The sequence below is a fragment of the Callospermophilus lateralis genome, chromosome 12 (assembly GCF_048772815.1).
Source record: "Callospermophilus lateralis isolate mCalLat2 chromosome 12, mCalLat2.hap1, whole genome shotgun sequence".
In the NCBI taxonomy this organism is placed as follows: Eukaryota; Metazoa; Chordata; class Mammalia; order Rodentia; family Sciuridae; genus Callospermophilus; species Callospermophilus lateralis.
Window position 1 is genome coordinate 43,153,915 of NC_135316.1, and position 13,750 is coordinate 43,167,664.

General features: G+C 35.5%; 1 protein-coding gene across 5 annotated transcripts in view; it reads right to left on the reverse strand.

Annotated features, from left to right (window-relative positions):
* Nucleotides 1–858: 858 nt before the first annotated feature.
* Slain1 (SLAIN motif family member 1) overlaps nucleotides 859–13,750 on the reverse strand; it is a 53,773-nt gene continuing 40,881 nt past the window's right edge. For all 5 annotated transcript variants that reach the window (XM_076872502.1, XM_076872500.1, XM_076872501.1 and 2 more), the window contains 3 exons: nucleotides 9,349–9,504; nucleotides 2,584–2,866; nucleotides 859–994 (listed from right to left, as the gene is read on the reverse strand). In XM_076872502.1, coding sequence (XP_076728617.1) covers nucleotides 919–994; nucleotides 2,584–2,866; nucleotides 9,349–9,504 — 515 coding nt within the window. In that variant the 3' untranslated portion in view covers nucleotides 859–918. The remainder of the gene's footprint in view (nucleotides 995–2,583; nucleotides 2,867–9,348; nucleotides 9,505–13,750) is intronic.

The following is a 13,750-nucleotide window of genomic DNA, read 5'->3' on the forward strand; positions in this document are numbered from 1 at the left end:
GGGTTTTGTAAAAGGTCTATCAAAAGGGTTTATTTGCTTTAAAATGCATTCATTTCCAGAAGCATTGTTAATAAAACATTACAGTTTCATCTTTTGTAATAAAGTATTGAAAAATCAATTGTGGTATAGTAGCAAACATTGCAGGTATTAAGTGCAATGAGCTTGTGATGCCATTATAAATATGAAATCCATGGACGACAATAAATTAACAATGAAAAAGACAAGACGGTTTAACTCTGCTGTCTGGCTATCTTTTTGCAACACTTCAGATCATGTTGTGCTCATTCAACATAAAATTGTGTCCCAAATTGTATGATGTATTTTTGCTGATATATTCCTAGAGCTAAAAAAATAGTACCTTACCACAAAAATATTTTTATGGCACAAAATTTAAGTTGTTCCATAGTGGTTCACATAGGTGTAAAAAGAAATAGGCACAAAAAATAAAATTCCTGTAAACTATAAAAAAGTAAAATTCAAAGCATATGTTATAGAACCTAGTTGTAAATATGCAATGTATTAAAATACATAACATGTAATGGAAAGATGTTTAGAACACTTAAGTAAATTGAACAAGTTACTTTAAAAAAAAAAAAAAAACCTCATATGGCAAAGCATTATTGATACATTTCAATTCTCTCAAAAAGTATTCAGGTACAGAGCAGTTCTACAAAAACTTCCTAGATCTAAGTGTCACAATACTGCAACCACGGGTTTGAGAATGTTGCAGTATCTCAGGCAAATATTTAAGTGCAATAATTAGTCTCTGGTGATTGGTCCATTGAAAAACAACGCAGGACATATGTTAAAATGCAAAAGGGAAAGAATATCCCAACGTCCGCCGTTACCCAGCCAGCTAGGTAACACAACCCTCATTTTTCACTTCTTTCCCATTCTTCAAGGGTACATAAAACTGCATCAGTAGCAACCATCTCTCCAGTTTCCATCCCTCAGTGTGCTGAGTGAAGACAGAGGCTTTGGAGGCTGCAGGAAACTATAAGGGGTTGAAAAGAGGAAACAGACTGTTAATAATCCCACGAGTGACATCACTTGCTTTGATCATCTCTCCCATCAATGCTCTTCCTTCAGTAATGACAAGCTACTGGCAGAGCAGTCCCAAATGTACCTTTCACATTTCTGGGCCTTCACAGCATGTGTCATATGTATACAAGTAAATCTGCTATGCAATGTATAAATTGTTGTTTTTTTTTTTTTTCAATCAGAAAGAAACAGATAAACTCTTCAATAGAAAAATGGCCTAAAAAACATAAATGACAATTTCACTGAATATAAATAGCACACGAACATAAAGAAAATTTCAACCTTATTAATAATCAAAGATTTGCCTATCACATTGCAAAGAAAGATAATATGAGGTGTTTGCTTAAGTTTGGAAAAACAGACTCTCATAATCTGGCAACTTTTCCAGGGCTTCAGTTTGGAGACATATACAAGGATAAATGGATGGTCCACAATAACCTATATAGGTCAAATTATGTAATTCTTTTCAAGGACGAACAAGACACAGCTCTGCATTTACTAAGGGAAATAAGCCAGAATTTATTGAACAAACATATACCCAGACGATTTCTGCCTGGGTAGTAAGATTATGGGTCAGTCTTTATTTTCTCTTCTGTTTTGCAATAGTTTCTGAATTGTTTATGTTCTGAGTAATGCTTACTTCTAATCAGAAAATAAAAAGCTTATAAAAATGCATAAAGAAAAAAAAATTACTGTTCCAACATCCCTTTCAAACTTTCACTATGGTTCCTTCCCTCTCTTCTTTCGTATCCTCATTTCTCTTAAGAGTTGTTTGTATTCATTTTCTCATCATCAATCTCTCAACATTTTTTTGTTTTTGTTTTTGTTTTTTTGGCCATAAGACATTCTGGAATGTCAAGAAGGGTACAACATGACCATGAGCTTGTCTAACATGACTTCTGCAGGTAATCTGGAATTTTGAAGGGAAAAAAGACCACTCTACCTAGAACATATCAAACTTACCAATATAAGCTGATAAAGCCCATACTGAGTATCATTAAGATGATTTTTAAATTGTAAGTGTGGGGAGAGAATATGCATATGCATACAAAATGTTTCCACATTTCGATATAAAAATGATTGATTCAATTAATACATACTTGAGATCCTACCCTGTGCTGGGCACTGGGAGTATGTGACAGTGAACCAAAGAATCAATTACCCTCCACCTTCATGGAGCTTACAATTTTGGACAGTGGTGTCATGTGAGCAAGGACCTGAAGGAGACAGGAAGCAAGCCACGCAGGTAACTCAGAGTGGGAAGAGACTACCAAAGCTCAGGAAATAGGCCTTACCTGGTAAATTCAAGCTAAAGCAAGTAGTGTCTTAAAAGTGAAAAAGAGGATGGAGTTACAGAATAAGATGAGATCAGAGAAGAGGACCTGGCCACACAAGGTATGTCCTCCAGAGAGAGGAGGACACAGGTGCGGCCATACAGGGCAGTGACCTGCTGAGTTAAACTGAGTCAAAGCAAGTCAGGTGGTTCCTGGAGCAGTTTCAAACTTAAACTGCAAATGAAGTTATATAAACCAACAGGCCTACCTTCTAACAGGTTGTGCAATTTTGCTCCGAGGCAGGTTACTCCCATTTATTGCCAATGAAGGTCTTGGAAGTGCGCTGCGGCCCATGATCCCAGAAGCTGCAGCTTTGTTTGGAGTAGGGATTCCTGTGCTGGAATACAACTGTAAGCCGTTGGATAAAGGCATGTTACTGCTGCCTTGAACAGTTGGACTCACGTAGGCTGTGGCTTTAAGAGGCTGCCGGACAGACACTGGGAAATGTCCCACGCTGTGGACTCTATGTTGAATCTGTCCTGGTGATGGAACTAGAAGAGAAAACAATACTCATATAAGAAAACCTCTGCTGCCATCCAACTCAGGAAATATGTACTATATTCAGAGGAGCCTATATTGTCTAAAAGGAGATAAATGACATGCAGGTTCCAGATAACATTTAGCATTAGGAAATCCTAACCCTCGACGAGAGCCTCCTATCAATAGCCAACACTGTGAAATACCTAATTAGAGCCGATGCATGGACAGTGTGTGCATGTGCACAAACCGATCCCCATGCAGTTGAAAATCCAAGTATGACTTCTGATCTCCCCCAAACTTAACTAGTAGCTGCACTTGACCTACATGAAATCTTACCAATAACAGTCATTCATAACTATTTTGTATGTGATATGTATTATATACCCAGTAAAAACTATTTGAAACCCACAAGGGATTACTTTTTACAAGATGCACAATTTACTGGAGAGAGGAACTGCTCAAGTGGAGATGATCAGTGTCCCAGGGCATTTTACAAGAATACTACTAACAACCTGAGCTCACCACTACAGCCACAGGAGGAGGTCAGTAAATGATCACAGTAATACAGTGATGCACAACAGATACTTTTATGAGGCTATGATTTAATACTACATCTTTATGTTCATTTACACTTCTTTCTACTGAATGAGACTGGGTGTGGTCTATAAGTGTTGATGTTATGTTGGTAAATTTTGATAAATTTTAACTTTTTTAATTAATTGTTTTTTTACTTATATTTGACAGCAGAATGCATTACAATTCTTATTACACATATAGAGCACAATTTTTCATATCTCTGGTTGTATACAAAGAATATTCACACCAATTTGTGTCTTTATACATAATAATGTGCATCACATTCCACCATCATTTCTAACCCCCTGCCCCCTCCCTTCCCCTCCAACTCCTCTGCCCTATCTAGAGTTCATCTATTCCTCCCATTCTCCCCGTCCCTAACCCACTATGAATCAGCCTCCTTATATCAGAGAAAACATTCAGCATTTGGTTTTTTGGGATTGGCTAACTTCACTTAGCATTATCTTCTATAATCCCATCCATTTACCTGCAAATGCCATGATTTCATTTTCTTTTATTGCTGAGTAATATTCCATTGTGTATATATGCCACATTTTTTTAATCCATTCATCTATTGAATTGTGCTGCTATAAACATTGATGTGGCTGTGTCCCTGTAGTACGCTGTTTTTAAGTCCTTTGGGTATAGACTGAGGAGAGGGATAGCTGGGTCAAATGATGGTTCCATTCCCAATTTTTCAAGAAATCTCCGTACTGCTTTCTATATTGGCTTCATCATGGTATTGGCACCAAAACAGACTGGTACACCAATGGTACAGAATAGAGGACACAGAGACTAACCCACAAAATTACAATTATCTTATATTAGACAAAGGCACCAAAAACCTCTTCAACAAATGGTGCTGGGAAAACTAGAAATCCATATGCAACAAAATGAAATTAAACCCCTCTCACCAAACTCAAATGGATCAAGGACCTAGAAATAAAACTAGAGACCCTGCATCTAGTAGAAGAAAAAGTAAGCCCCAATCTCCATCATGTAGGATTAGGCCCCAACTTCCTTAACTTCTTCCTTTGGTGCAAGAATTAAAATAAAAATAAAATAAAAAATAAAAAAATAAATCAAGACTCAATAAATGGGATGGACTCAAACTGAAAGTTCTTCTCTGCAAAAGAAACAATCTGTGAGGTGAACAGAGAGTTTACATCTTGGGAGCAAATCTTTACCCCTCACAAATCAGATAGAGCACTAATCTCTAGGGAATATAAAGAACTCAAAAAACTAATCACCAAAACAACAAATAACCCAATCAATAAATGGGCCAAGAACATGGATACTTCTCAGAAGATGATATACAATCAATCAACAAATACATGAAAAAAAATGTTCATCATTGCTAGTAATTAGAGAAATGCAAATCAAAACTACACTGAGATTTCATCTCACTCCAGTCAGAATGGCAGCTATTGAATACAAATAACAATAAATATTGGTGAGGATGTGAGGAAAAAGGTAAATTTTAACTTTGTATAAGAGACATTTATATTTTATGGTAGTGATAAAAATGGACTTATCTACATCATTTTATGCACTCACATACCTTTTGCTTAATTTTTTTTTATATTTCTAAACTATATGATTATTCTGCAAATTTCTTTCATACTTTCCACAAATCTCAAAAAAAGAAAGAAAGAAAGAAAAGAAAAAAGAAATTTCATGCATAAGTGGACCCATATGGTTCAAACTGATATCGTTCAAAGGTCAACTGTATATATAAAGCCAGTTCTAAGCACAGCCTTCTTTCCTTCAATGAATTTCATAATCTGAGTTCTTACTAGAAAAATGTTTCCTTGGTTGCCTGGAAAACATTAAGATTTCTTGAGGGTTGCCCTGGGGATGGTTTAATGGAAATAAAACAAGGAGACAATCTAAGAGTTATAATTAGAGAAAGGAAGACAGAAATGATATCTGTAGGTACAAATAGCTTACTACAAACAAATTCTTTAAAAAAAAAAAAAAAAAGCTTTTTTTGTCTTTTTTTATACCTTTATTTTATTCATTTATTTGTATGTTGTGCTGAGGATTGAACCCAGGGTCTTACACGTACAAGGCGAGCGCTCTACCGCTGAGCCACAACTCCAGTCCTACAAACATATTCTTTAAAGAATATTTATTATGACATTTTCTTGTCTCATAAGGTCATTCTAAAGATTAAATAAATTAATATACTTAAAGTCTTAGAAGAATGCCTGGCACTTAGTAAGCACTCAATTAACGAGTACAAGCTATTATATTACCTTTATATTAGCAGCAAAATCTCACATGAAGAGATCTCTATGGATAGCTATTCATAAAAACTTCATATCTTCACTCTCCCAACATTATATAATTGTTTCACATTAAAAAGCAATAAACTGTTAGACAGAAAATTTTAAAATGTTGTAATATGTTTCTCCAAAGAATAAAATGAATCAAACCTTGTAGAAAATGTTACCTATATTCAAAAAATAAAGTCTTAATTAAAATAAAGTTTGTATATGAATTTGGTTCAGTTTCTTTTGACGCATAAAAAAGAAAAATTATGTAAATATTAAGTCTATGGCTCAGTGATTCTTCAAAGCAAAGACATTTTTGTAGCCACTCCCCATCCTGAGATACACAGTATCACGAGCCTCAGGGGTTCTGTCAGTAGTCCTGGAAGCAATACTCCCCAGAGGTAACTTGTTCCCACTTTGATCATCACAGACTGGCTATTCCTGCCCTGAACTTCATCATGAATGGAATTACATGATACACTCTCTCTTGTGTCTCAGTCATTTATGCTGATGCATTGCTATGTAGTATTCCACTGTATAAATGTCACACTCTCTCCTGATGATGGACAGTTGAGAAAAATAAAACCTTTCATATAAGGTTTTATTAAAACCCTCTGAACATGTTTTAGTGATCATATGCATGTTATGTTGGGAAAATATCAAATTCCATCACATTAGGAAAAATGAATTTAATTACCAAGCCTATTGGATACAATATCAAAACATAAATATTAATTGTATTCTAAATATTGGCAAATAAGGAAAAACTAAAATTTAAAAAATAATATTTATAAAAATATAAAAAAAAAGAGGTTGGGGTTATAGCTCAGTGGTAGGGCACTTGCCTATCATGCGTGAGGCACTGGGTTCAATTCTCAGCACCACATAAAAATGAATGAATAAATAAATAAATAAATGGGCGGTATTGTGTCCCTCTACAACTAAAAAAAAAAATTTTGGAAAAAAGCCAAATATTTAGAAATAATTTTAGGTTTATATATAGAATCTCTACATAACAAGCTTCAAAACATTGTTGAGACACATTAAAGAAGACCTAAATCAACAAAGGACTGGCCATTCCAGGTTACACCTGCTATTGTTATTCTCACAAAATTCAGTGAAATTCCAATCAATTTCATCTTAAATAAAACTTTAGAACTCTTCAGAAATAGATTCTCAGCAGTGTTATTTCTCATACATACAAGACAGATAACTGCCATTGATAAAAAATAAAGAATTGATAAGAAAAACTGGTTAAAATTAATAGGCATAATCCTATTTGTAAATGAGAAATCAAGAATTAAACAGAATATAACTTGCCCACAGTTTATGATTACGAAAAGACCCAAACTCAGGTCTCAACTACAACTATGTCTTTCCATACCACACTGCCTTTCCAACTTTCTCTACCTAACCTCAGCTCCTTTCTGAAAGCAAAATGGCCCAGAACCAGAAGTTTTCATGACAGAAACTCAGAAAGCATGGAAAAAGAGCAAGGCTTGGAGTGGGCAGGGATGCTAGAGCAGCAACCCAAGGCTGGAAACCAAAAGTTATGACTGACCTTCTGTTACACAATGACACAACTTCTTGGGGATTTCCTAAGCATTATGCTTGACTTACAAATAATAATTTTTCTATTTTCTTCATTTCTTTTAGATATGCTAATTGGAATTCTACTGTAAAGAACTTCCCCTCTTTTCCATGTATTTATTTACTTCAGTATGAACTCATGGATTTATATTTCATTCTTTCAATTTATTATTATATAATCATTTATTCTGTGGCTCAAATTGTCCTAGACTTGGTCACTGCGAATGTCTTCAAACCGGTTCCTATGTTCTTTTGATATTTTTTATTTCTTGACCACTTTACTCAAAGCTGGACACTCTTTTTGTTTCTTTTTTATGTTTTTAGTTGTACATGGACACAATACCTTTATTTTATTTATTTATTTTTATGTGGTGCTAAGGATCAAACCCAGTGCCTCACGTGTGCCAGGCAAGTGCTCGACCACTGAGCCACAAGCCCAGCCCGAAGCTGGACACTCTTCTTCTTACACATTCTATTCTATTTTGGGTTACAGGTTTTCCTGGCACTCAAATATGCTATTAACCACACTGAGTTGGACTCAATAAAAATTCCTCATTGGCATCATACTTATTATTGTCAAAGTCACATTCCTCCTGTCCTATACTTGTATTGTTGGTTTCTGTAACTCGAATACAGAACTGTACATTCCTTTTAAATTTCTTCATGATACATTTGGTCCACTGATTAAGCTCATGACATAAATTTCACAGTCATTTCAGTTTCAAGACACTAGCAAAGTCACAGATTGTCTCTGTGTCTTTATATAAATCACGAATTCAAATATTCAACAGGTCAAACCCTAAGATATAACTCCATGGCAAGCATTCATGCAAGCATTCACTGAGTTCATTATGTTAAAGCAACATTCCAGTCGCTGGGAAGAGAAAGTCAAATACACTACCTCTCATGCCCAGAGGAAGCTTATCTGGTAAGGAAGACAAACATACTGACAAAGCATGATGCGGGTTGAATAGCCTTTACTCAAAGCGTTTTGGATTTTGTATTTTTCCAGGTTTGGGAATATATATCTGGGAATCATTTTGTGTAAGAAACAAAGTCCCAAGGTATATAATGCACTTGTGGCATCATGTCAGCATTTAAGTTTTTCAGATTCTGAAGCATTTCAGATTGTGGACTTCTGGATTAGGGATGCTCAACCTGTATAATGAATAATAGAAATAAGCACCAAAAATCTACCTATTCTACACTTATTTGGGTGATATTTAGGAGAATGTGTTAGGGTCATCAGGAAGAAATGAAGATTTTCCAAAGGGCTGGCATTTGTGTTGTATTTTGAAAGTAAATAGAAGTAAACTGAATGAAAAGGGAGGGAGAAGAATGTCAGGCAGTGAAGAACAGAATTTGGAGTCAGAACATCATAGTAGTTAAAAACAAACTCCCAGAGTAATCAGACCTGTTTGAAATCTATGTTCTTCCATCTGCCTGGCCTCAGGCAAATTGTCACTTCACCTGTCTAAAATTTAACCCCAACAACCTATAGAAAGAACATGTGTAGGAACAGGGAAAAAACCCTAGAACCACCAAATCCTCACACAAACTAGAGCACCACGTTTAATGGTTACTGCACTGCTCACTGATGGGTAGAACAGATAGAGATGTACTGAAATGTAGCAAATAAAAAACTATTGTCCACACACTTCTATAGAAATGCTACAGAATGGTGAACAAGACCAAAGCAATAGCTAGACAAAATTAACGTGTTTATTCAAAGTAAAAGTATCAGGCTGACAGCTAGAAAAAGGAGATTCTACAAAGAAAAAAGAGGTTATTTTCATACTGTATGGATAAATTAATGACCATTTAATATGTCTGCTAGCATTGGATATTAAAGGCCTGTATGTAATTGAGTGTTATTACTTGGGAACATAGGCACTAATGAAAATACAACTCAACTGTAGTGGCAAAATGCAGAAAAGTTACAAGACAAGGACAAAAGTTCTAAAAAGAAGAATTGGAATAGTAAGTTGTTTTCCTTAATGGTGTTACAACTAGTTAAAAATTGTAATAAAATTAAAATTTATTAAACTTACTACAAGATTGTATTCTTGAAATTCCATTTCCAGCTCCATGCAAGCTTGAGTCAAAACTCTGACTGTTCCGCACGGTGACTGGAGAACTAACATTGCTACTAATAGCAGTAGTACTTGGCATCCGGGCTAGATTAGGCATACTTCTTCGGAGCTTATCTGGAAGAGAAAAGAATTTTACTAATTTTAAAATAACAAAATTTCAGGGCTGTAGCTGTAGCTCAGTGGCAGAGCACTTACCTAGCATGTGTAAGGCACTGGATTTGATCCTTAGCACCATATAAAAATAAAATAAAGTCATTCTGTTCATCTACAACTACAAAACAAAATTTTTTAAAAATAACAAATTCCATGCCAACTAAAACACTTGTTTTCAAAAGTAAATAAAAACATATTTGCTCAACAACAAAAAGTATCATGTGCATAATGAACAAGTTAACAGAGAATTAACCTCTTCTATCGGAAAACATACTCTCCAACCAGAAGAGTTTCACCTAATCGCTTGTAATTAAAAGAAAGTATGTGTCCTATAAAAAGAGATGGCATCTATCTAATCAGATACTACCTGTTTGTTCCTACTCAATAAGTGGATGAAATTATGTCAAATAATGTTTGAAAACAATTTTACAGCTATTTAATTTAAAAAAAAAAAGCAGACATTACAAACTTATTTTAAAACCTAGGAGCTGGGAGAGTCAAAACTAACACTTGCCAAATTTTTTGCCAACATATCAAAATGGAACAAATTAGTGAAATTTCAACACTCATCGCACAAACAGGACCATGTGAACTTCTGAGAATGCTAACTCTCTTTAGTGCACCAACAAACGAATGCAAAGACCAAGAGAAAGCTTGGATCTCTTTCTCCTTGCCATGTGTGCCTTTGGCCACTAGGAGGCAGCAGAGTCACACACAGATCTCAACCTGGTTCAGTTTGAAATAAGCGGTAGCACCAATTTAGAAGGCAGTTTTTTCTTTATTAATATACAACCCCACTGCCCAAGACTACAGTGCCTGTATCAGGTCACTCAAGCTCACAAAACAAACAGTATATACGAACTCTAAGCCAAACCCTGTTCAAGTACAGAACTAGATTCATTTCTTTCTTCCCATCATATATTTTCTTCCACATTACTGAGTTTCCCAAAATGCATCTTCCCTTTCCACCCTAGACTCCAAGTCCTGTTAATTATGCCTAACATTTAGTGAACTCTTCCAATGCCAGTGGCTCATTTATCACACCATTTATCATCTACATTTTCATAAAGTCCTCTTAATTGGTCTCCCTGCCCCTCGCCTTGTTCCCCCAGTCTGTAGCCAGTTCCACTCTTCTGTAACACAAGCACACACCTGGCTCTGCCCCTAATTCAAATTCCTCTGACTTCCATTCCTTTTTCACTTCCACCTGAGATCTCTGGCTCCTGAGCATGGCCTTTTGCAGAAGGCCATCAAGGTAGAGGCTCTCTGTATATCATCAGCCCATCCAGTGACCCCAACCAATCACTCAGCCAGCTCCCAACCACAGGAGGGCACTCTGGTAGTGTGAGCATGATGGTCCCTCCACTCCACCCTTCCCCATTCTGTGGAAAGAAGGAACAAACAAGGGAAGGAATATTTTTTGTGCACATACTAAATGCAAGGCCTTCGAAGATGTTTGGGATACCACAATACATAAAACAGACACAGGCCCCAATTCTCATCGAGTTTGTAGTCTAAACTGGATTTTCCTCAGCGTTTTTTCCATTATTGATGCTAAGGAGGAAAAAACAAAACCTAAATTAAATTGAAATTTAAATTTAACCTTAGTTTCTTCCAATTGAAATAAATTAAATATTAAACAGATAACATTTAGAAAGAGTTAAACTTTTGGAAGATCACAAACCATTGTAATACCTTTTTTTTTTTTCCTTACTTAAATTCTACAAGATATCTTTATTAATAAATATCCCAAAATACTTAAGTGCACATATCAGGACATCCAAGCTTAGGGTCATTTTCTTTCAAGCTAAATAAATCAGAAAACCAATGATAAGCTTGAATCCTAAACCAAATGTGTTCAAGGACAAGCCAGACTCATCTCCTCTTCCTCCCGCTGCACACCCTGCTCCCTCTAAATTACTTAGACTCATCAACTCTGACTTTGTCCAGTAACTTTCACCCCCGTGGGGTAGTGTAGGGAACAGACAAGTATTATAAGCATTCTCATACCACAAGTATAATAAAGTATAATAAAAAATTTAGTGCTATGACAGAAAACCATAAAAAATGTTTTACTCAATTTGCTAACTCTCACAAATACTTAAATAATTAGCATAATTATCCCCCCTCACAGGAACTCAGACACCTTCTAGCTGAGGTATCCATGACTTACACATTCCCTTACTTTCCATGCTCATTTCTAAATAACACTCAGATACTGCTGTTGACTGCTAATTTCTTGGCAATTTTCCTTATTATAGTATTTTTTTCTTATATCCTCAGGAATCCCTCCCAACTAGGGGTCATCCCAAGACCCCAAGTTGATGTCCAAACTAGACCACAGTACCAAAACACATAAATACCAAACTTCTTTCTCCTGTACACGTACACCTATGATAAAGTTTAATATAAAAATTATGTAAAGAAGGATTAACAACTTAAGAACAATAACTTAAGAACATCACTTAAAATTTATAAATTATTTAATTCTGAGAGTTTCCATTTGGTATTTTCTGACCACAGCTGACTGTGAATAAATCAAACTACAAAAAGCTAAGTCTTAATGGGGGCCGGGGGGACAAGATTTCCTTGAGGCTTGATTTTTCACTAAAAAAAAAATGTTTTTGTGATGCTGGAGATTGAACCCAGGGCCTGGTGCATGCAAGGAAAGTGTTCTACCACTGAGCTACATCTTCAGCCATCCCTAAGGTCTATTTTTAATAATCATATATCTAATACCCTCATATTCCTATTAAAGCTCCTAGCCCCATTCAGCAGACATTTAATACATTCAGCAAGTATTATGCATGCATGTGCAAGTAGAAGGTATGTGGTGGAAATGAGGACTTAAAAGGGATAAATTCTTATCATCTATATCTAGGTATTTTGAAAATACCTAGATTCAAATCCCTCTGACTCCCATTCTCAAATGTGGCCATGAAGTAAGCTTCAAATGAGACTAAGTTACTAAGTTACTCCATATTTTTAAACAGCAAGGACAAAGAGGGAAATAATTATATGCCATTAATTAGAAAACTGAGATTCTAATTCTTAAATTTATAATTCTTTTAAAATTTCTCTCCATCTACCATAAAAGTTTTCAAATATTTGGAAATATTGAAATAGTATGATAACAAACAGTTGTATATTTTCTAGCTAGATCTACTGATTGTATATGTGAAGATGAATTAAATATGGCAAAGCGAAAACATTTGTTTGCTTTAGTTAAACGATATAAAGCTGCAGGCATCTTGACACTTTGAATGCATATGAATTTCCTAGGAATAATTCTATAGAACCACAATATTTTCATCACATACAAGCAAAATAACATCAAAACCCATACACAAAAATTTCCAAACATCTCAAGAAAGTCTTCCCTTAAAATTTCCCCCAAAACCACTATCTAATCAATAAAGTTCACGCATTATTCTTTGTTATGTCTCCAATCTTAATCCAGATGCAGTCTTCAAAACCAATCTTTACACACACTTAAGTACCAACTCAGTTTTTCGAATCTGTAATCCTGAAATATGCCCTTAAAAATAAAGGCTTCCAATATAAAGATTAGGACACCATGCCTCTTGTAGCGAAGATGTGAGATCCAGGCTTTGCCTGAGCATTTGAAAATGAGGTTCACTTCCCTGTCAAACAACTTAGACTGTATTAATAACTACACACACTTTAAAGTTCAAGGAATCAAAAGCAATGCTCTGGTTTTTATCTTCCCAAGAAATCAAGAATTTAATCTTCAAGGACTGAGACGCAACAGGAAATTGAAGGAACAGACCAAAGAAAGAATGCAAATAAGTTTGCTCAGAGCCAAGGGGTAGTAGACTCACCACTCCGTGGAACAAAGACTTGGGGAATCTTCAGGATTTGAGGAGAGACTTAGTTACCCACCAAGCAGCCAGCCCCAGCCTTCTAGTCAACACAGGGGACAGGGGAAGTGGCTGCACCACCAATGACCACATCACACCACTAATGACCCCTGCTATACCTCAAAGGACAGAACGTTGTCAATGAACCTGCAAGGGTTAGTTATTTTTGATATCCAACAAACCATTCCAAATATGCTACTTTTAATTCTATGACTTAGAGAAACATACCAAGAACTATATAGGAGCTATAGAAGCAGTAAATATAAAGATATATTTCTACCTTATTTTCAATTTATTGAAATGCTAATAATTATCTTCTATCAATA